The 22,469-nt window shown below is 37.5% G+C and overlaps 2 protein-coding genes across 5 annotated transcripts in view; one reads left to right on the forward strand and one right to left on the reverse strand.

Moving 5' to 3' along the window:
• Positions 1 to 200: 200 nt before the first annotated feature.
• On the forward strand, positions 201 to 4,410 carry LOC106062480 (uncharacterized). The gene is made up of 4 exons (XM_013220747.2): positions 201 to 380; positions 494 to 575; positions 1,826 to 1,961; positions 4,239 to 4,410. Exons 1-4 carry the CDS (start codon positions 277 to 279, stop codon positions 4,352 to 4,354), a joined length of 438 nt encoding a protein of 145 aa, XP_013076201.2. The 5' UTR covers positions 201 to 276; the 3' UTR covers positions 4,355 to 4,410.
• Positions 2,170 to 22,469, reverse strand: part of LOC106065228 (NXPE family member 1-like) — a 28,545-nt gene continuing 8,245 nt past the window's right edge. For 2 of the 4 annotated variants that reach the window (XM_056027638.1, XM_056027637.1), the window contains exons 6-13: positions 16,234 to 16,437; positions 15,551 to 15,659; positions 14,865 to 15,082; positions 10,331 to 10,380; positions 8,550 to 8,734; positions 7,733 to 7,915; positions 7,065 to 7,274; positions 5,360 to 5,964 (exon numbers count right to left, since the gene is read on the reverse strand). In XM_056027638.1, coding sequence (XP_055883613.1) covers positions 5,725 to 5,964; positions 7,065 to 7,274; positions 7,733 to 7,915; positions 8,550 to 8,734; positions 10,331 to 10,380; positions 14,865 to 15,082; positions 15,551 to 15,659; positions 16,234 to 16,437 — 1,399 coding nt within the window. In that variant the 3' untranslated portion in view covers positions 5,360 to 5,724. Of the gene's footprint in view, positions 4,014 to 5,359; positions 5,965 to 7,064; positions 7,275 to 7,732; positions 7,916 to 8,549; positions 8,735 to 10,330; positions 10,381 to 14,864; positions 15,083 to 15,550; positions 15,660 to 16,233; positions 16,438 to 22,469 lie in introns of those variants that run through there. The other 2 variants (XM_056027639.1, XM_056027640.1) reach the window with 2 other exon arrangements.

A 22,469-nucleotide genomic window follows, 5' to 3' on the forward strand; every position in this document is an offset into this window, starting at 1 on the left:
CCTTTAGGGATGTCTTCGTTAATATTTAATTAGTTAATTACGCACGTACTCACAAAATGATTTAGCGTGTAACTTAAGACTGTAACAAAGATACCCCTCAGACTTAAATAATGAAAAACTTGTTTTTTTAACATGACACGCAAAGTGCTATCTATCTGTGTAAGTAAACCAAAAAAAAAACAGTTATAGATAATAAAGTTCGAATGTTTGTTTTGCTTCTTTAAATATTACAGTACATTTCATTTAGTGGCATCCCATAGCTCATAAATATTAACTATGGCATGTATTCTATTTGCTATATTTATTCAAAGTTTGCTCTGTCTGGTCACCTCGGAAAGTTTGTTCGATGACCAGTGCTCAATGACCGACCATTATCTAAGGTGAGATCATATGATATGTAAATGAGTTCGTACGTTACCTTATTTTAACTACTATCTCAATATTTAGGTTATATATATATATACATATATATACAAACATATTTATTCAACAGTAACTTTGACAACAAAGATATTCTTTACTTTTCTATCTCCAATGACTGCAATAATGGTACCGTGTATTGGAACTATCCACAGGTATAAGTACATTTAGCAGTGTATTAAATATTTATAGGGTATTAAAAATTTCTAGAGGTATAATAGATGGCTGCCATGTCGTGCAGTAAACGCGCTGGGCTGTCGTTCGGTCGTCTCGATGTTCCCGGGTTCATACCCTGCTCGCTGTCATCCCTCGTCGTCCTACGGGAGGTTTGGACTAGGAAGTAAATAATCTTCAACTCTGAAGGAACATCAGAAACGTGTAAACACATGTAAATCAAAAACATATTTATAAATATATATATATAAATATATATATATATATATATATATATAGTATATACTCTTACAGAGCATTGAATCTAAACAGGGGAGTCTCAAAAAGTAAAGTAAAGTTCCCACGTATTCTGTATGGGGGACGAATATATGCCAAGGCAACATTTTTTAAAGAGTTAAAAGGTGTTCGTCGTAACAGAGATGCACCACGAAAACACTTTAGAATAGACAAAAAAAGTTAAGTTCCCTTTCAGACCTTGTGGTCTATAGGGCAGATGATGTAAAGTTCATCTGATTCTGTGGTTCACGGTTAACAAGGGTGTCATGTGGCCTGCACAACGACCAACCACCTTTACTTTTCCCCAACTAATATCAGGTACCTATTAGAGCTGGGTGGACTCAGAGACGCCCAAAGATCCCGAATTAAAAATCTCAGTCTTCACCAGGATTCGAATCCCGGACCCCGGTTTGGAAGCCAAGCACTTTACCGCTCAGCCACTTCGCCCCCAAACAGGCGAGTCTGTAATCTGTTAGTTATTGTTATTGTCGATTGGTATCGTCACATTCTTGGTTCATTGGCTATAGAAGTTGGCGAACTATACATTCTCAATAATCTTTTTTTCTCAATTTGACTTTTAAAAGTTTCTATATCAGAAAAAAAAAATGCCAATATTTTATTAGAATACTAGATACTCTCTGTGTCGTTAGGATGTGTTAAGAAGTGTCAGGTTAGATACACAAATAAAGGCCTAATTCTTATTCTGTATGATAGGGTAAATTCATACTAGTGCTCCTTCTTCCCTTGTGCAATTAGAGCATGAAACGGGTTGAAGGAATCAATGAAGAAAGTAAAATACTTAGCAGAGTTTTAAGTCTCTTATTAACATGTTGACTACAGTGATAGGCGCAGGACGTGAGTATCTTCTCTTTCGAAAGGACGTCTGGAATTTATATAAGATCTTGTTTACTAGAAGCCAAAATATATAGGTTTACTATTGATGCCTTCTATCCAGGGCACTGCGGTGCTGAATGCAAGACGCCCTGGGCAACAGTTTGAGCTCTGTATCTTGTCCAGCTACACCACCACGTTTGACAAGGTTGAGGTCAATGTTGGCAAAGAAGACGGTCCAGTGAGCATACCGTCGGACGGTGAGTGGATATTTCAAGAAATGGCTTTGTTACCTTAACACATTACAGTTGGATCGAGCCTTAATACATTAGAGTTGGATCGAAGCTTTAGAATAGCGTTTCCCAAACTGTGTTCCGCAAGGCCTCAATAGATGGTTCCACGAACTGCTGGAATAATTAACTAGTAGGCCACAACGTGAATTAATCTCTCTAAAATAATAAGCCAAGTGTTCGGCTATATACTCAGAGTGGGTGAGGTTTTCAGTTAAGGAAAAAGTTTGGGAACCACTGCTCTAGGAAATCATGCGTACGATGGAACACACATTTTTTTTAAATTTAACTCTTTTTTTTCCATCAGTACCTTGAACTCAAGGCATCCTTCTCAGAAAGATGTCCACATATCTGCCCGTAACATAGTGCCGTCTTGGCTGTTCCCACAGATTATGTTCGTTAAATTTGAATATACGTGTATATTGTGATATAATCTATTTCAATTCTACTAGCGAGTTAAATTATGACATTTATAAATAATATTAGGTTTAATATAATAGGTTTATTTTAAATCCGGGATAAAAGCCTGTCTCGTCTGTTTACAGTCTTTTCTAATTTAGCCTCTATTATATCCGTCCAGACTGTCCTAAACATAATAGTTTGGTTCTAGATTCACACCCACTACATATAGTCATATAGGTCATATCCTACAACAACTAACAATATACTTATCTCTGTTTCTAGCCGAGGAAATGGTAAAGTAACAACCAGATAATGAAAAAAAAAAACGAAACAAAATCAATAATTTAGTTCCCTTCACTTTCTAGAGTTGTACAATGCTTTGAAGCAATAAAAGAATTGGAACACGCACGATCAGCGTCATCATCATCATTACATCCCTTTGGGTGAGGAGTGTTTCTCAACTATTTCCCTTAACGGAACAGTTCGCACATTCTGAGTATTTATCAGAGCACTCTTTGCTTATTTCTTTTTAGAGAGATTAATACACGCGGTGGCCCACTAGTTAATTATACCAGTAGTTCGTGGAACACATATTCACGCCCCGCGGAACATTAAGGTCCCGCGGAACACAATTTGGGAAACACTGCCTTAGAGTCTCAAAACTTCTCAATTAAAAGCTTTAGATGTAAACCCAGCGTTTGGGAATAGGTCATGCATTCGGAATTCACCGAGAATTCGATGAGTCTTGGGCAGTCAACAACAAAAAAAATACTTAAAAAAAAAAACGCTTACAAAATGTGTAATTGTATCAATTAGTTTGGACATTTGGATCATTCGTGTAATTACATTTGCAATACATCTAGGCCAACATTGTTTTTGTTTAAAGCCATTTCTTGCTTTCAGCTTTCTCAATATGCTATGACTAGTTAAGAAACTTGGGAGGGGGAGAAAGAAAGGAATATCTGGGTGGATTTTTACCGTAATTGGTTTTCAAAAGCTTTTAGAATATCAAACAAAGAAAAAGAGGGTGGGGACTACCGGAATTCGATCTAGTGGCTCACGCCTCCTCGGGACGATGTTCTAACAACTCTGCTTGTGAGGTACTTATGACTAGAGAAGATTGTATAGTTATATATTATTTGTTTCTATTTAGAGCGGCGACCTATAAAGGGGGCTAATTCAGTTTATACCACCACTTCAGTCAAGTACAATGGTTTTCCCTTGTTCGAGATACCAAACAAAATAATTAATTACCAATAGTTAATTAACTAATAGGTTACAATTTTAAAAATTGATTCTTGTTTTGTCAGGTAAAAGAAATAATTGTGTAAAATTTCAGCTTGATCCGAGAATAGATGTATGAAAAAAAAACGTGTACAAGCATTTTACCAAACTGACAGACTAAGAGAGTTGATAGAAGCTTTGTTAATAGAATGAGACCGTTTCCTCAGTCTCCCAGTTAGTCGAAGTTCGGCCTGAACTGTGCAAAGTAAGTACCAAGTCAACTATTGACCATCATGCACTGGACCACTATCCACAACAACTTGTTCAGGCCTGGATAACATCCACGATGGAGAAGCCCCGTATGCTCTCTGACTCGGCAAACTCCACACTCGAAGCCTGATAGAAATATCGACCAAACTTAATTTTATCCAATTCAATTGCTTTAAAATCTTATCTTATCTTATATAATACAGAAGATGATTACGTCCTACGCAAAAGATGATATACTGTGTAGATATCTCAGAAAACACTTGAGAGAAATGAAGGCGTATAAATTGAAATGTGTAGTTGAAACATGGAGCTTTTGATTCATTGGTATATCATGTATTGTTTGTCTAACAGATGCAACCACATGTATATACAGCATCAACGGAGAAGCAGCCTTCACATTGCAAGCCCCTACACCGATGAGATACATGACCATATTTGACTACTTGATTCGCCTCAATGCCCAGTGATAAAGCATTAAGGACAAATCTCTTGTATAAATAAATATGCAGTCATTGAAATGTAATGCTTTATTTAGGTAGATTTACCCTTTAAAAAAAATTCTGAATATAATAAGTATTTTAGGTCTATATCAGGACAGGATGAGACAATACGACAACAATCAACTACATGTTACTGGTTATTACAACATTTTAAGAAGCTTTAAAAAAATTATATTCATTTTTCATCTAAACTGAAGCAGGTGAACTTTTAATTGCTATGCCTCATCAAGACAATACACTAACCACTGTGCCATGAATGTGCTTAGGAAAATATAATAAGGTTTTATAATTATCTATTGTTAGTTTCAAACTTCTTTTCTCGCTACAAAGTAAAAAGGGGACTAATTCAAAATATACCACCATATCATTCAAGTACAATTTCTTCCCCCTTTTCGAGACAACAAAATAATTAATTAATAATTTTTTTTTGTATCAATTCTTGATTAGTCAGGTAAAGAAATAAATGTGCGAAAATTTCATCTTGATCCGAGGTTGGGTGTGGGAGAAATAACGTGACAGACAGAGTGAGTTGATATAAGCTTTGTAAAAAGGAGGAATTAACAAGTCAAGACTGCACAGAGCAGAACTTTAAAGAACTATTGGCCAAAAGAAAGGGATGCCAGGCGAAAAAGATAAGCTTGTCATCAACGGATGACCAATTTACGACTCGCTAATTTGGCAGTTTTGTCTATTCAGCAGGGGGGGGGGAAGTTATTTCGATAAAATTATTGATAGTTTTGGCAGCCAGAAAGCACGTAAGTGTTACCTTTAGTATCTGATTGTAAAATGAATTTTCCGAATCAGCAATGCTCTAACAATGAATACACATTATTCTGGGGGGGGGGGGAACTTTCTCCCTGTTTTACAGCGTTTTATTTTTAAGACATCACGAGGAGTTGCCTCAAAGGGCATCACAACCCCAGCTACCTCACTGAAAGAATTCATATAAACTTTAAATAAGGATTTAATAAAAAAATATAGGCATGTACTTAATGCATCTGTTTCTAAGACTATTCAATCATAGCATGTTTCTATCGATATGTTAATCTAATATTTTTGGTTAATTTATTGTCTTTTTTTATGATTCATTAATTATTAAGAGCGAAGAAATAGTTTTTACAACAAATCAATTTCATAATGGAAAAATTGTTTAAATACAAAAAAAAATTTTTTTGTTTTTTTTCTATGATGCACAATCTCGCCTTTTTGTTCTCGGTCTTCTCATGCTCTCTCTCTCTCTCTTTCTTTCCCTTTCTCTCTCTCTCTCTCTCTCTCTGATCTCCAAACTGTTTGTCCCTCTAAATTAGGTCACCTTTCTTTCAAATGTCATTAAAATCTCAAGAGCTTCCATTCAAACGGTTACACATGAGTGCAAACAGATATCTGGTCCACTCTCTGCGGACATAGGCCTCTGGGTGTGTGTCGTTGTTCCTGCTGGCTATCGTCATGTCCAGCACAGGATAGTACAGGACTTTGTCTCTCAGCTCTTTGAATACATCCATGTGGATTCGATTGATGAAACGGATCATCATGTCGCCGCCCCTGTAGCTGCCCTCACGAGTAACAATATGGGGACCCTGGAAACAGAAACTCATACAGTTGAATTATGTCAAGCACTCATGGAGCTGGCTGTCAAAAGGACATTAAGCAGGGCCGGCCTTACGCATAGGCAAACTAAGCAGCCACCTAGGTCATCCGATTGGTGGGGGCCTCGCATAGAATATATTTTTTAGAGAAGAAATAGCGAAACTTGTCTTCTGTTATTGTTGGAGTACACTTAGTTTTAAATAAATTGTGTAATTTTCGTTTTTTTTTTCGCTTTTTTTTTTTGTTTATTTCATTTGAGGCCACCCAATTTACTTCGCTTAGGACCTCCAATTATCTAAGGCTGGCCCTGCATTCAGTGGCGACACGCGATAGATAATATGTAATGTAGGAGAAAGTGATATTTGTTTCATTTGTTTCGTGGAATAAATCATTGACACCAGCTACGGTAATGTTATACAAAAGGAAGTAATTTACCGTTGACAGCCTGTGCTTTTATACTTATAGTTCACAATTTTATTATTTTCACAACCTAACAAATAATGTACTACCATGTTATTCTCAAAATTCTCTGGTGATTAAACTGTACATAGGAGAATTGGTGGCCGAGTGGTAAAGCGCTTAGTTTCCGAACCAAAATGTCTCGAGTTTGAATCTTGGTGAAGGCTGGGACTTTGAAAATAAGGATTTTTTGAACGCCCTTGGGTACACCCAACTCTAATGAGTACTTTGACATGCGTTGGGAAAGTAAAGATGGTAGGTATTTGTGGTGACCACATGACACCCTCGTTGAGCGTCGGCGATATAAACAGATGAGCTTTATATGTCCCCATAGATCGCAAGGTCTGAAAAGAGAAGGTTTCCTTATTTATTTACCTCTTTATGTACATACCAATATGGCGGATACCAGTAAGCAGTTTTCTTCTGCCTATATCCTACTCTTCTCTTCTGTATCTCTACAGTTCTAAATGTCTCGTTCCTTTAGGACTCCCCATCTCTCTCTCTCTCTCTTATTCCCTATGTAATCTTACTAGGTAGCAACTCATACAAAATCGGAACAAAGCACATTTTAAGACAAGGGGAGATAACTGTATTAAGTTCGATTATAAAACACTTTCTTATCGCCCCTTACCTGTAAGACAACAGTGATACTGGGATTCCTGGCAAAGGCATTTAGTAGGGAGTTTTTGATGGTGATCATCTTGTCCACGTAGGCACTAATATGTTGCCCTGTAATGTGAAGGTAGTGGTTCAAGACCACTATATAACGGCCAGTGGTGGGAATGTTGTCAATGGCAACATTGGAAGGAATCAAATCATTCAGAGGGTCGGCCCACTGAGTCTAAGAAGAAAAAAAAAGAGGAGATACAAAGAATACATTTTCCTAGTGTTTACAAACAAAAAAACGTGTCGCTAATAATGAAAAAAATTACACTAAACAACGAAAATATTTAGAGTCATATGTAGAGACTGCTCAAACAAAGCTAGTAGGCTATTAATTGGCTAGGAATTTGTTTTAATACCATGTTTTGAGCTTTGTTTACCTCCCTACACATTCACTGGGCATTTATCTCACTATGCCTATTATTGAGATACAAATATCCTTTACTTTAGAGCTTTAGAGGAAGGCCCCAAAATTTAGATGATAAACGTATAAGTCTAGCCTACATAAGAAAATGCAAATTCTTAGGGTCAGCATTCAGAATGGGATCTTCTATAAAGCTTTAGATTGAAAATTAAAGTAGATGAAGAAATCCTGAAACGATACTATGTATTCTAACTTTAGACTCAACCACTTACGGCATATGTTTTAAAAGGGTTGGAATGAGGTAGCCATCTTAAGGTGACGTTGTTCTCTTTGTCCAGACACAAGAGAGGCTTGTGCCACTTCTCAGAGGCAGCTTTCAGAATGTGATCACATGGAATAGCGTCTGCAGCCATGTAATAGTGTCCTCGTAAATTGGAGTCTCCAAGGAACAAAATCTGCAATAACGTTTTCACGAAAAGCAGATGCTATATATGTAAATTGTGTATACACATATAGAAATACTTTCAATTAGGCTACATATTTGCGTTACATTTATTTACTATTATAGTATATATCGTCCAATAATAAATTATTTGACTTCCAAAAGCACTATCACATAACTTTAGAGGCGTTGATTTTTCCCTTGCAATATCCTTTCTGACATATGTATCAAAAATCGTATCGTCATATTATTTCATCCTTTATTTTTTTCTACTTTAGTCAGGTTATCATCTTATAAAATATGATTTTGGCTTGAGTTTCTGATTACCCTGTGTAACCGAAAAATCGAGACAGTAAAGATTTTAATATTATAAGCCCTATTATTGCTTTTGTAAAGTACATCTTCTATGCTCCTGTAACATGCTCAAATCGCTCTGGCCAAACCTCTTTTGTGAGCATGGTATGGGGGAGGATATAAGGGAGAAGGCTTCCGTGTTGCCTTTAGACGATCAACAAACAAGACTCTGTACTGTAGTAGATAAGTAACGTTATTTAAGAAAGTAAGAAGTGTGTATTAAAGATGGTAACTTAGTTTTTTCAGACATGTCAAGTGACCAACGCTGAGGTGAGATATGTTCATCACTCTACCTCAACATCTTTGCGACATGCAGCATCAAAGTCATGCCCGGGGTAGCACTGTAAAGACACCCATCCAATGTCAGCATAGAAATATCCCGCTGACTCTTCCTGTTCCCATGTTTTTCTGGCAGGAACTTGGTGGCATGGAATCAAAGGCACAATTCTCATCTGCTTGTCTTGGGACGAACTTGAAGCTTCAGGCGAAACGTTACAATGGAAAAAATTTTTTTTTAAGTAATGCACCCAACGTTTAATTAATATGATAGGCCTACTTAATTAATATGATATTTTATCAATGATACTTTATTAATATGATACTTTAGTTTACACTGGAAATTAAATTAAAAGGTGACAGCTACCTATCTTTGTATTAGCCTGTCTTTATTATCCATTAGAAAAAATGTCTTACAATTTGTGCATTACACCAAAAACACAACATTATAGCTATAGAAAACCAAAAAATATACATTCACACCAGATTCAATTGCACTCTACATGCGAAAAGTTTTTAACAGTGACTATTTAATGATTTAATTGCAAGGGGAACAATAGAGTTTTTGTGTCTGTTAGTTTCTGCTATCGGTGTCTGAAATTCTTATGTGATGGTAAAATCACAAAATCCTGACCCAAAGGGTGATTTTTTTTTTCTTAGATCTTTTTAGCCTTCTTATGAATGTTTGTCTCAAACAGCTGCCCTAATGGGTTTTGTTTTTGCCAATGACTTTACCAGCAGCATTTAGAATTTTTATGAAGTTTATTTTTAATGTTCAGGTTGCCATACCACTAAAGATGAAATTTTCATATAACATTTCTAAAGAACAAGGACAGTCGTTAATACAATGTCAACTCTGTGAATACTTTCTGTACCTGAACAATCTAGTCTCCATTAGACTAATACAAAAAGTACCAGTAACAATAAGAAAGTTCACAACCAAATTTATGGTCTTTTGACAAAGCTTATATCAACTCACTCTGTCTGTCTGTCTGGTACAAAGTTTGATCACGTTATTTCTCACACACCTAATTTCGGATCTTATCTTATGTTATATAATGCAGACGTTACTTCAAAAAAGAAGATGATTACGTCCTAAGCGTCATGCATTCAGTCATGCATATTAACCAATGACCTAAATTCTGCCAAGTCACTGGTTTTCCTGGCTAGCTGAGGCAAACCATTCCTTGCTCTAATAGCACTAGGGAAAAAGGAGCATTTGTACAAATTTGTCCTAGCATATGGAATGTGAAATGTACATGTATCTTTCTTTCTTCTAAGTATTTTATTAAATTTTGTTTTTGTATTTGAAGATAATGGTTCAGTGTTTTATGTATAATCAATTTGAAACTTTGCATAATTATTTATTGGGTAGACAATACATAAATCAATAATGAAAAAAAAACAACCAAATAGTCAATTAATTTTATGGTAATTAATGTTTGTTTGATAAAGAAAACGGAAATAACTTCTATAATCTTGAGTGATATAGTTGTAAGAACGGAGTTCTTCCTTTTACATATGCTTTGTTTTTCAAAGGAATTTTTTTTATTTTGCTTGTTTTTAACATAAAAATGTCACAAAACCAACATAAAAATGTCACAAAACCAACATAAAAATGTCCTTCTTGTTGTCTCTCTCCGTGACGTCATCTTTCTCTGTCACACCCACACAAATGATCTCACCACTAAATCACAGGAAACGTGATTTAAATATGTGCTAACTAGGTGCGAAACACACTCAAATACAATAGGAAGTAGGCCTATACGTTTTCACACAAAACTAACTCAAAACTTACGTGCTAAAACATCGATTAGTATTGGTTCTTTGACTCCTATTAGGCCATACCTGAAAATTAATTCATTACAAGACAAACAGAAATATTAATTTTAAAAAAAAGGAACATATATACTTATAAAAAATTAGATGATAAATATACACTGACATACTACAGTAACATTCTTCATTGAAATACGACAGTACATACATTTTAACTTTAGATCATAAAAATGCAAAATATTAAAAAATACATTTGGGAAAATGTCTATGGGGAATAGCTGTATAATAACCGCTAATGTATTTATTGATTGATTTATTTTTTTTAATTCATAAATGTATAATTGTGAAAAGTTTCAACTTGATCCGAGTATGGAAAATTGTAGCAGATAGACAGACAGACAGAGTGAGTTGATATAAGATCTGCAACAAAAACAACATAAAAAATACGTTTTTATATTAAGTGTAGTTGCATCAATTAGTCAATTAGTTTGGATCAGTCATGTAATTAAATTTGTAATAGATCTTGACTAATAATAATAAATTTATGCGATTAGAATTACGCTTATCAATTGTTTTTGTTTAGAGCAATTTCATGCTATTAGCTTTCTCTCTGTGCTATAATCTAAACACTTGTCTGGATCAGTAGGGGTAGAGAAAGGGTTATCTGTGATCAGTAAGGGGAGAGAAAGGGTTATCTGTGATCAGTAAGGGGAGAGAAAGGGTTATCTGTGATCAGTAGGGGTAGAGAAAGGGTTATCTGTGATCAGTAGGGGTAGAGAAAGGGTTATCTGTGATCAGTAGGGGTAGAGAAAGGGTTATCTGTGATCAGTAGGGGTAGAGAAAGGGTTATCTGTGATCAGTAGGGGTAGAGAAAGGGTTATCTGTGATCAGTAGGGGTAGAGAAAGGGTTATCTGTGATCAGTAGGGGTAGAGAAAGGGTTATCTGTGATCAGTAGGGGTAGAGAAAGGGTTATCTGTGATCAGTAGGGGTAGAGAAAGGGTTATCTGTGATCAGTAGGGGTAGAGAAAGGGTTATCTGTGATCAGTAGGGGGAGAGAAAGGGTTATCTGTGATCAGTAGGGGTAGAGAAAGGGTTATCTGTGATCAGTAGGGGTAGAGAAAGGGTTATCTGTGATCAGTAGGGGTAGAGAAAGGGTTATCTGTGATCAGTAGGGGGAGAGAAAGGGTTATCTGTGATCAGTAGGGGTAGAGAAAGGGTTATCTGTGATCAGTAGGGGGAGAGAAAGGGTTATCTGTGATCAGTAGGGGTAGAGAAAGGGTTATCTGTGATCAGTAGGGGTAGAGAAAGGGTTATCTGTGATCAGTAGGGGGAGAGAGAGGGTTATCTGTGATCAGTAGGGGTAGAGAAAGGGTTATCTGTGATCAGTAGGGGTAGAGAAAGGGTTATCTGTGATCAGTAGGGGTAGAGAAAGGGTTATCTGTGATCAGTAAGGGGAGAGAAAGGGTTATCTGTGATCAGTAGGGGTAGAGAAAGGGTTATCTGTGATCAGTAGGGGGAGAGAAAGGGTTATCTGTGATCAGTAGGGGGAGAGAAAGGGTTATCTATGATCAGTAGGGGTAGAGAAAGGGTTATCTGTGATCAGTAGGGGGAGAGAAAGGGTTTTCTGTGATCAGTAGGGGGAGAGAAAGGGTTATCTGTGATCAGTAGGGGGAGAGAAAGGGTTATCTGTGATCAGTAGGGGTAGAGAAAGGGTTATCTGTGATCAGTAGGGGTAGAGAAAGGGTTATCTGTGATCAGTAGGGGTAGAGAAAGGGTTATCTGTGATCAGTAGGGGTAGAGAAAGGGTTATCTGGGATCAGTAGGGGTAGAGAAAGGGTTATCTATGATCAGTAGGGGTAGAGAAAGGGTTATCTGTGATCAGTAGGGGGAGAGAAAGGGTTATCTGTGATCAGTAGGGGGAGAGAAAGGGTTATCTGTGATCAGTAGGGGTAGATAAAGGGTTATCTGTGATCAGTAGGGGTAGAGAAAGGGTTATCTGTGATCAGTAGGGGTAGAGAAAGGGTTATCTGTGATCAGTAGGGGTAGAGAAAGGGTTATCTGTGATCAGTAGGGGTAGAGAAAGGGTTATCTGGGATCAGTAGGGGTAGAGAAAGGGTTATCTGTGATCAGTAGGGGTAGAGAAAGGGTTATCTGTGATCAGTAGGGGTAGAGAAAGGGTTATCTGTGATCAGTAGGGGTAGAGAAAGGGTTATCTGTGATCAGTAGGGGTAGAGAAAGGGTTATCTGTGATCAGTAGGGGTAGAGAAAGGGTTATCTGTGATCAGTAGGGGTAGAGAAAGGGTTATATGTGATCAGTAGGGGTAGAGAAAGGGTTATATGTGATCAGTAGGGGTAGAGAAAGGGTTATCTGTGATCAGTAGGGGTAGAGAAAGGGTTATCTGTGATCAGTAGGGGTAGAGAAAGGGTTATCTGTGATCAGTAGGGGTAGAGAAAGGGTTATCTGTGATCAGTAGGGGTAGAGAAAGGGTTATCTGTGATCAGTAGGGGTAGAGAAAGGGTTATCTGTGATCAGTAGGGGTAGAGAAAGGGTTATCTGTGATCAGTAGGGGTAGAGAAAGGGTTATCTGTGATCAGTAGGGGGAGAGAGAGGGTTATCTGTGATCAGTAGGGGTAGAGAAAGGGTTATCTGTGATCAGTAGGGGTAGAGAAAGGGTTATCTGTGATCAGTAGGGGGAGAGAAAGGGTTATCTGTGATCAGTAGGGGTAGAGAAAGGGTTATCTGTGATCAGTAGGGGGAGAGAAAGGGTTATCTGTGATCAGTAGGGGTAGAGAAAGGGTTATCTGTGATCAGTAGGGGTAGAGAAAGGGTTATCTGTGATCAGTAGGGGTAGAGAAAGGGTTATCTGTGATCAGTAGGGGGAGAGAGAGGGTTATCTGTGATCAGTAGGGGGAGAGAAAGGGTTATCTGTGATCAGTAGGGGGAGAGAAAGGGTTATCTGTGATCAGTAGGGGTAGAGAAAGGGTTATCTGTGATCAGTAGGGGTAGAGAAAGGGTTATCTGTGATCAGTAGGGGTAGAGAAAGGGTTATCTGTGATCAGTAGGGGTAGAGAAAGGGTTATCTGGGATCAGTAGGGGTAGAGAAAGGGTTATCTATGATCAGTAGGGGTAGAGAAAGGGTTATCTGTGATCAGTAGGGGGAGAGAAAGGGTTATCTGTGATCAGTAGGGGGAGAGAAAGGGTTATCTGTGATCAGTAGGGGTAGATAAAGGGTTATCTGTGATCAGTAGGGGTAGAGAAAGGGTTATCTGTGATCAGTAGGGGTAGAGAAAGGGTTATCTGTGATCAGTAGGGGTAGAGAAAGGGTTATCTGGGATCAGTAGGGGTAGAGAAAGGGTTATCTGGGATCAGTAGGGGTAGAGAAAGGGTTATCTGTGATCAGTAGGGGTAGAGAAAGGGTTATCTGTGATCAGTAGGGGTAGAGAAAGGGTTATCTGTGATCAGTAGGGGTAGAGAAAGGGTTATCTGTGATCAGTAGGGGTAGAGAAAGGGTTATCTGTGATCAGTAGGGGTAGAGAAAGGGTTATATGTGATCAGTAGGGGTAGAGAAAGGGTTATATGTGATCAGTAGGGGTAGAGAAAGGGTTATCTGTGATCAGTAGGGGTAGAGAAAGGGTTATCTGTGATCAGTAGGGGTAGAGAAAGGGTTATCTGTGATCAGTAGGGGTAGAGAAAGGGTTATCTGTGATCAGTAGGGGTAGAGAAAGGGTTATCTGTGATCAGTAGGGGTAGAGAAAGGGTTATCTATGATCAGTAAGGGGAGAGAAAGGGTTATCTGTGATCAGTAGGGGTAGAGAAAGGGTTATCTATGATCAGTAGGGGGAGAGAAAGGGTTATCTATGATCAGTAGGGGTAGAGAAAGGGTTATCTATGATCAGTAGGGGGAGAGAAAGGGTTATCTATGATCAGTAGGGGGAGAGAAAGGGTTATCTGTGATCAGTAGGGGGAGAGAAAGGGTTATCTGTGATTAGTAGGGGTAGAGAAAGGGTTATCTGTGATCAGTAGGGGTAGAGAAAGGGTTATCTATGATCAGTAGGGGTAGAGAAAGGGTTATCTGTGATCAGTAGGGGGAGAGAAAGGGTTATCTGTGATCAGTAGGGGTAGAGAAAGGGTTATCTATGATCAGTAGGGGTAGAGAAAGGGTTATCTGTGATCAGTAGGGGTAGAGAAAGGGTTATCTGTGATCACTTTTTAAATGAATAAAAAAAGGTGTACGACTTGAACTAAGGGCTCAAGCCTCTTCAAGGGAACTAATTGAACTTATACCACCACATCTGTCAAGTATAATTTCTTTCCCTTGTTCGATAACCAAAAATAATCATTAATTACCAGTAGTTAATTAAATAATTGGTTACTTTTTTTTTATTGATTCTTGTTGTTTTTTTTCAGGTACAAAAAATCTTTATGCAAATTTCAGCTTGATCTGAGATTGGGTGTGGAGAAATAATGTGTACAAACTTTTTACCAGGCAGACAAACAGAGTGAGTTGATATACGCTTTGAAAGAACAGAAGCAATCTCCACTAGGCCTGACCTTCTGTCACGAAGTATCGACAACTCTGCTGGCAGCAGTGGAGCGTCAGCATTGTTAAATAGTAGTCTTGTCCACTTATAGTCCTGGCAGGTCAGCTCTTTCTTCACAGGAAGACCACAAAACCATGGCGATCCATTCAAAGATGTCAAGTTACAGACTTCACTTGCGTTGTAGCCAGGCAATACAGGGGTGTTAAAACAAGGTGTCGACTCATTGGCCTGGGCAAAAGGTTTCGTTTTAAAATTATACTTAAGTAATCAAATATTAATTACTTTAGTTCCACGAGGACTCTGTTAAAATCTCCAAATAATATAAATACTTCATTTTACCCGCTCAAACTTTTTTATCATCCATTTTAGCTCTATGATTTGATTGATTATTGAGTTTAATGCATTGTTTATAATGGTTAATAATTTAATAATTAATGTTAATATTTTATTCATATACGAAACCCTCCCTCACCCCCCAAATAACCAATATTATAGTTTATCATTTTTATTTTTCCAAAACACCGAAGTAACTATCTGGTAACTTTGGAATAGAGAAGTACTAATTGTGTAATTCCAGACTAATGTTGTTTTTTTTTGACCGATTGTAAATAAAACAAACGTCAATCTTTTTCGTGATCACAGCCTTGCACATTATCTATAAATATATGTCTGTACAGATTAAAAGTAATTGCTTACTTTAGTGTTGGCAAATCCTGCAATAGTTTGTTGGAAAGCTTTGATTAAAAGATGGCTCGTTAACAAGGCCATGAAGAACTCCCGGGAGTAAGTCAATTCTATAGATAACCTGCAAAACCAATAACCTGTTTAAAAGCTCATAAATATCGCATATTTTTGAAATGGTGAGGCTAGTGCAATGCTTTGCCTAGACTTTAAACTTTTTTTTTTTATGTCGTTCCTTTTAAAATTGTTCTGTTGTTTTTTCTCCTCCTTCTCCTTGTTCTCATTTTTATGTTGGAACATTCAGATGACTTGACCAATATATGAGATGAACTGTTGGAACATTCAGATGACTAGATCAATATATGAGATGAACTGCGCAGTGGTTTACAAATCAGGGAGCTCTCTATATAGTTTTGTTTTGTTAAATCCGTTTTATTTTTATTTTATTTCTCAACAAATTATACTTGTATCTCTTTTTCTTGCTTATCTTCCTTAGTAATTTATATCTCAAGACAATATGGATTTAGCTTTGTCTATAAATAGGCTATTTAGAGCTCTGATGTTCGTAGTTCAATATTGAGCGCACTTTGTCATTCACATTTGCCTATACTTATTATAAACAGTTGTTTTTAAAAAACATTGCTGAAAATGATTAAAATATAAAGAGGTGGGACGATGACTTAAAAAATTATACTGACCTGAGCGTACCTTGCCATGGCAGTACGGAACTGATTAGGTAGGTACCGTTGTTGAAGTCTGTAACTTTTGCGGCCATCTTGCTGTCGCGTTGAATGTCATTGAACCACGCTGTAATTTCATCGCCGCCTTTGTGTTTCCGTTGGTCGTAGCCGTCTCTGATGGTTACTAGGACTGCTACGACGTCACCAATGATGAAGTTGGTGCTAAAAAGAAATAAAAACCCTCGTCTGCATTTGTGTCTTTTAAAGTCAGTAATGATCTTATTAGTTACATACTGTAACATAATAGTATTATATGTACATTTGCACACTAGCGCGTCAGTGCAACACCGCTTGTGTTTACGTAATAAATGGGGTTCCTAATATGTCTTCCCTCTTAAACACTAGTTTGTTATTTGTGTAATACAAATATTCTACATGGTGTCAGAATAAAACTTAAAAAGCTGTCCAGACAAAGGTTTTTATTAATCTAATAATGGCTTCTTTTTATTTTGAGCAACCAATCTTGAATTGGAATGCTAAAGATCTGTATCAAGAGTTTTTAAGGTTTCAACAGCAGGTGAGCTTTTGTTTCAAAGGACCGTTAGCTGGTGCCGATAGTAAACAAAAAGCCGGATGGCTGGGAATGTGGATAGGTCAACAAGGCCGTGAGGTTTACAAAACTCTAAATATTACTGATAGTGAAGAGGGAGATCCACAATTTCTATTAAAGAAAATAGAAGACTACATAAGGCCAAGACAAAATAAAAGAGTGTCTAGATTTAGAGCACATCAGAGAAAGCAGGTAGAAGGGGAAAGTTTTGATAACTTTGTTAAAGACCTAAAGCTTCTCATTATGGACTGTGAGTATGACAACCCAGACGATATGCTTATTGATTTGATTATTAGTGGAGTCATACACGAAAAGGTACAATTAAGACTACTTGATCAGGGACAGAAGTTGACCCTTAGCAAGGCTATAGAAATTGGACAACAATATGAATTGTCACAAAGCCAAGTGAAAATGTTTAGGGGCCAAGAAGTTCTAGCAATCAAGAGACAGTCACACAATGTACTAAAGCAGAAGTCTAAAGACAACTCAGATAAATTATGTAGTAAATGCCGCAAGAACCACGAAAAGGGAAAATGTCCAGCAATAGGAACCACATGCAATTTCTGCAAAAAGAAAAACCACTGGTTTCAAATGTGCAGAAAAAGACGCAACGTCAATCTAGTAGAAGATGACAGTCACAGTGATGAAAATATTATACCTGTTAGCACTGCAAGTAGCCAGTATAGAAAGGGTAATATTGAGAACATCAATGTCGTCGAAGACAAGTGGACTGTAAAACTAGTCGTGCATGGCAAGACATTAATTTTTCGTATCGACACTGGTGCAAGATGTAACATTCTTGTCAAGTCAGAGTTTGAAAAGCTCAAAGACAAAGTAAAACTTGCTTATTCAGCAAAGTCGCTCAAGTCTTACTCTAATCATGTTATTAAGACTTTAGGAGCAGTAGTGCTGCCTTTGAAAAATAATATCCAAGAGGTGAAAGCAAGGTTTGAGGTAGTAGACATTAGTCAAGAGAACATTTTGAGTGGTGACACAGCAGAATGTTTAGGACTACTACAACGGATAGACAGCATAGAATCCAAGGCAGAAGACGAGTTACAAAGAGAATTTCCTGAAATGCTGAAAACAACTGGAAGACTGCCAGGAGAATACAAGATTCAGTTAGCAGCATCTCTACGCAATAAAGTTGAAGAAAAACTTAAAGAAATGCAAGCTGATGGATTTATTACTGCCGTACATGAACCTACTGAATGGGTTAGCTCTATGGTTGTTTCGTTCAGGAATGACAAAGTTAGAATATGTATTGATCCAAAAGATCTCAATAAAGCAATCAGAAGGGAACATCACCCGATGAAAACTATTGAAGATGTGATCACTAATATTCCAGATTCGAAGATATTCTCAGTTCTCGATGCCAAGTCAGGGTTTATGCAAATAAAGCTTGAAAGAGAATCTTCATTTCTCACAACTTTCAACACACCTCTGGGAAGATATAGATGGTTACGATTACCTTTTGGAATCAAATCAGCGCCAGAAATTTACCAAAGAATTATGGATGAAATGCTTCAAGGTATTGAAGGAGCATATGTCATCATAGACGACATTCTAGTAGCTGGTAGAGATGTTGAGCATCATGATCACATTTTGAAACAAGTCATGCAAAGAGCAACGGAGTACAATCTAAAGCTGAACTATGATAAGTGCAAGATAAGGCAAAACAGAGTACCTTATATGGGCCATATCTTGTCAGAGAAAGGTTTAGAACCAGATCCAGCAAAGATAAAGGCAATTATTGACATGCCAGCTCCTCAAGACAAAGATGGAATCAGAAGATTTCTAGGTTTAATTCAGTACCTAGCAAAATTTATTCCTAATCTTAGTCAAGCAGATACGAAAGCTTCTAAAAGATGACATAGAATTTCAATGGAATCATGAACAAAACAAGAGTTTTGAAGAATTGAAACATCTTTGTACAAACCCTCCAGTTTTAGCATATTATGATGTCAACAAGAAAGTAGAGATAGAATGTGATGCAAGTAAAGATGGACTGGGAGCAGTATTACTCCAGGAAGGCCGTATAATTGCATACGCATCAAGAGCTCTCACAGATACAGAAACAAGATATGCTCAGATTGAGAAGGAAATGCTCTCAATTGTTTATAGTACAAGGAAAATTCACTGCTACATATTTGGTAAGGAAGTAACAGTTTATAATGATCACAAACCTCTGGAGCAAATCTTCAAGAAACCTCTATTGTCAGCACCAATGAGAATACAGAAGATGCTAATAAGACTGCAGTGGTATGATCTGAAAGTCTGTTATAGAAAAGGCAAGGAAATGTTTATCTCTGATACACTTTCTCGTGCACATCTACCAAATACTGATACACAGACATGTGAATTTACAGATGATTCAGTGCATATGATCTCTGTAAGTGATTCGAAATACAGTGAAATTAAAGACTGTACAAGCAAGGAACTTTCAATGCTTCTGGAAGTAATTATGACTGGTTGGCCAGAAACAAGAAGCGAGACTCCAATTGAAGTCAGGTCATATTGGAATTCAAGAGACCAGTTATCAACTTCGGATGGTATTATATACAAAGGTCTGAGAATAGTCATGCCACCAAGCTTACGTAAATACATGCTAAATCTGATTCACAAGTCTCACTTAGGAATAGTCAAGTGTAAGCAGCGAGCCAGAGAAGTCATGTATTGGCCAGGCATGAATGCAGACATTGAAGTGACAGGGATTGTAGCAGGTGTGCTGAACATCAGAATCAAAATGTGTCAGAACCGCTAATGCCTACCAAGACACCAGACCTTCCATACAGCATGGTTGGGTGTGATCTGTTTAACTTTGAGGGTAAAAAGTATGTGCTTCTAGTTGACTACTTCTCAAAGTTTATTGATGTCAAAGAACTGTCACAGGAAACTACATCAGATATCATCGAAGCAATGAAGAGTATATTCGCATGCCATGGAATACCTAGAAAGTTAAGGTCAGATAGCGGGCCACAGTTCTCTTCAAGGGAATTCCTGAATTTCTGTAAATCATACGGAATAGAGCATGAAATGTCGAGTCCTCATTTTCAGAGTTCTAATGGCGAGGCTGAAAGAGCTATTCAAACAGTGAAGAAACTTTGGAAGAAAAGCGAAGACAAATCTCTATCGCTATTAGACTACAGAACTACTCCACTGAGTAATATTAATTTGTCGCCAGCACAATTACTCATGGGACGCCGACCCAGAAATTTGTTACCTTCGAGCGAGGAAATACTCACACCTAAGACACCAGATCTCAAGGTGGTGAAGAAACACTTTGACTCCGAGAAACAGTCTCAGAAACATTATTATGATAAGAGGAATGGAGTTAAGAGTCATAATCCACTACAAGACGAACAGCAGTCAGAATGCAACTTAATTCTAAGTGGAAACCAGGAACAGTAGTTTCGAAGCATTCTAAGCCTAGATCATATAATGTCAAAAGTGGAAATAAGGTCTACAGAAGAAACAGAAAACACATCAGAAAGTCTTCTGAGAAAGCAAACAGATTTGACAATAATTATGACTTTCCAGATGACATCTCAGAACAACCAGAACCACTAGATCTAGAGAGTCCAAGATTACAAACTACACTAGATTTTGAGCCGCCAATACACACTGCTTCTTCTAACACCGCTAGACCACATGAACCTTATGTAACACGCTCAGGCAGAATAGTTAACAAACCCAAGAGACTTGATTTGTGAATTGACTTTTTAGTTGACTAGTTTGTTAGTTATTCTGATAAATAGATTTTCTGACTTAAAGAAGAGAGATGTAACATAATAGTATTATATGTACATTTGCACACTAGCGCGTCAGTGCAACACCGCTTGTGTTTACGTAATAAATGGGGTTCCTAATATGTCTTCCCTCTTAAACACTAGTTTGTTATTTGTGTAATACAAATATTCTACAACATACGTTCATTATACTCCTTCAAAAAAAAAATCCTAAGCGTATGAAGTACACTTGTTTATAGTTTGGCTGATATAGTGTTGTTATTTTTTTCTTTCTTGCATCCAATTTTAAATATGATCTAATGAAGTTTGAAGTGAAGTGCTGAAAGCAATGATTCAAGAAACCCTAACCCCTCCCCACACTAAAAACAGCACAAAATGAGAAATATCATTGAGGGAAAATGAAAAAGAAACTATCGCGAAACGTGTAGACCTTCTCTTCTTAGCTCAGACAATATCATTTTAAAAAAAGATATAGCAGGGGCGTAGATAGGGATTAGGGGGCCCTGAGGGATATACATCTTTGGGGGCCCCTTGCATTTTGACATTCGACATCATGACATGAGATAATGTACTTAATAAATACATAAGCCTACATTCAAATTGGTACAGTATATCAGTAAAATTAACAAGAAATAATCATTAAAAATGTTTTAATGAATAATACCGTTGTTTATTAGCGAAATAATGCACAAGCTACAAATCTCAATTCATATCGCTTCACGTCGTACTTTCTGTGCATCAAAGGTATCTATGACATTATCGATACTGTCTAGTATTTGTGACTTCACTGACATTAAAGCCATGCTGCTAAGCCTTTCTTGCGTCATTGTGCTTCTTAGATAGTTTTTGATGAACTTGAGCTTTGAGAATACTCTCTCACATGACGGAATGGAAGTGGCCTCAGTTAGCAGTATTCGGATGGAGGTTGCAAGGTTTCAGCACACATCATTATCAGATAAAGCCAGCTTCCTCAATATGACAATTGGTGATTGTGGAACTGCTTTGTTGATGAAAAGAGCTAGTGCATCAATGAAATCATTGAACAAGCGATATGCCTGCATTTCATCAAACGCGAAAAAATAACAGTTTTTCATCAGTGTGTCATCATCCATAGACTCCAAGAGCTGTCTTGGTTCAAGAAGAAACCCAAAGGTGTCCACATGGTTTTCCAGCCCTTGGAATTTGTCCTTCATCTCCATATGAAGTCTGGCCAGCACTTCTGTCGCAACACGTTTGAATTGCAGTTCTAATGACAGTCCTACATCTGAACTCAACGCCCCATCAAGTCTTTTCTTTCTTCTGGTTATTTTGATTACAGGAACTCCATAACATTCACTATCTTCTTTTGCTTTTTCGATGGATTGGGTCATCAGTTTCGTCCGTTTCTCATCATTTTGCAGAAAGCATGAAAGGGTTTTAATTTCTTCAGCAGCTCCCCTATGTGCAGTCCAGACGTTTGTATTTCTTCTGAACTATATTAATTGAGCGCTTCTTCTCTTGCGGACCACCTTGTATTACTCTCCTTTTTTTAAATTTAGGCTCCAGCTTCTTTCAGTTCAGGTGAATTGGAAAACAAGTTGAACAATTCATGTACAATTCCAAAAAAAAAAGGTGACAAATGCTGGATCTATCTCAGCAGAATGAAGAGCTGCCAGGTTCAGAGAGTGATTATCACAGTTCAGAAATGTTGCTTTTGGATTTATCTCTAAGAGATGTTTATGCAGGCCAGATAGACGACTACTCATTGTGGCTGCATTATCACAGGTTTGAACTCTGCACAGATTAAAGTCCAGCTCATTTGGGGGCCCTCCTCAAGTGGGGGCCCGGGGGGGGGTCTTCAAATTATCCCCCCTGTTCCCTCCACCTTAGCTACGCTACTGTGATATAGGCTTACA

This window comes from Biomphalaria glabrata, chromosome 4 (assembly GCF_947242115.1).
Source record: "Biomphalaria glabrata chromosome 4, xgBioGlab47.1, whole genome shotgun sequence".
Taxonomy (NCBI): domain Eukaryota; kingdom Metazoa; phylum Mollusca; class Gastropoda; family Planorbidae; genus Biomphalaria; species Biomphalaria glabrata.

Bases quoted from the DNA above. Each gene is read 5' to 3' on its own strand.
- LOC106062480 (XM_013220747.2), top strand. From the start codon at position 277: ATGGCATGTATTCTATTTGCTATATTTATTCAAAGTTTGCTCTGTCTG. The intron at 381-493 runs GTGAGATCATAT...TTTATTCAACAG, and splicing joins ATGACCGACCATTATCTAAG to TAACTTTGACAACAAAGATA. The intron at 1,962-4,238 runs GTGAGTGGATAT...TTTGTCTAACAG, and splicing joins AGTGAGCATACCGTCGGACG to ATGCAACCACATGTATATAC.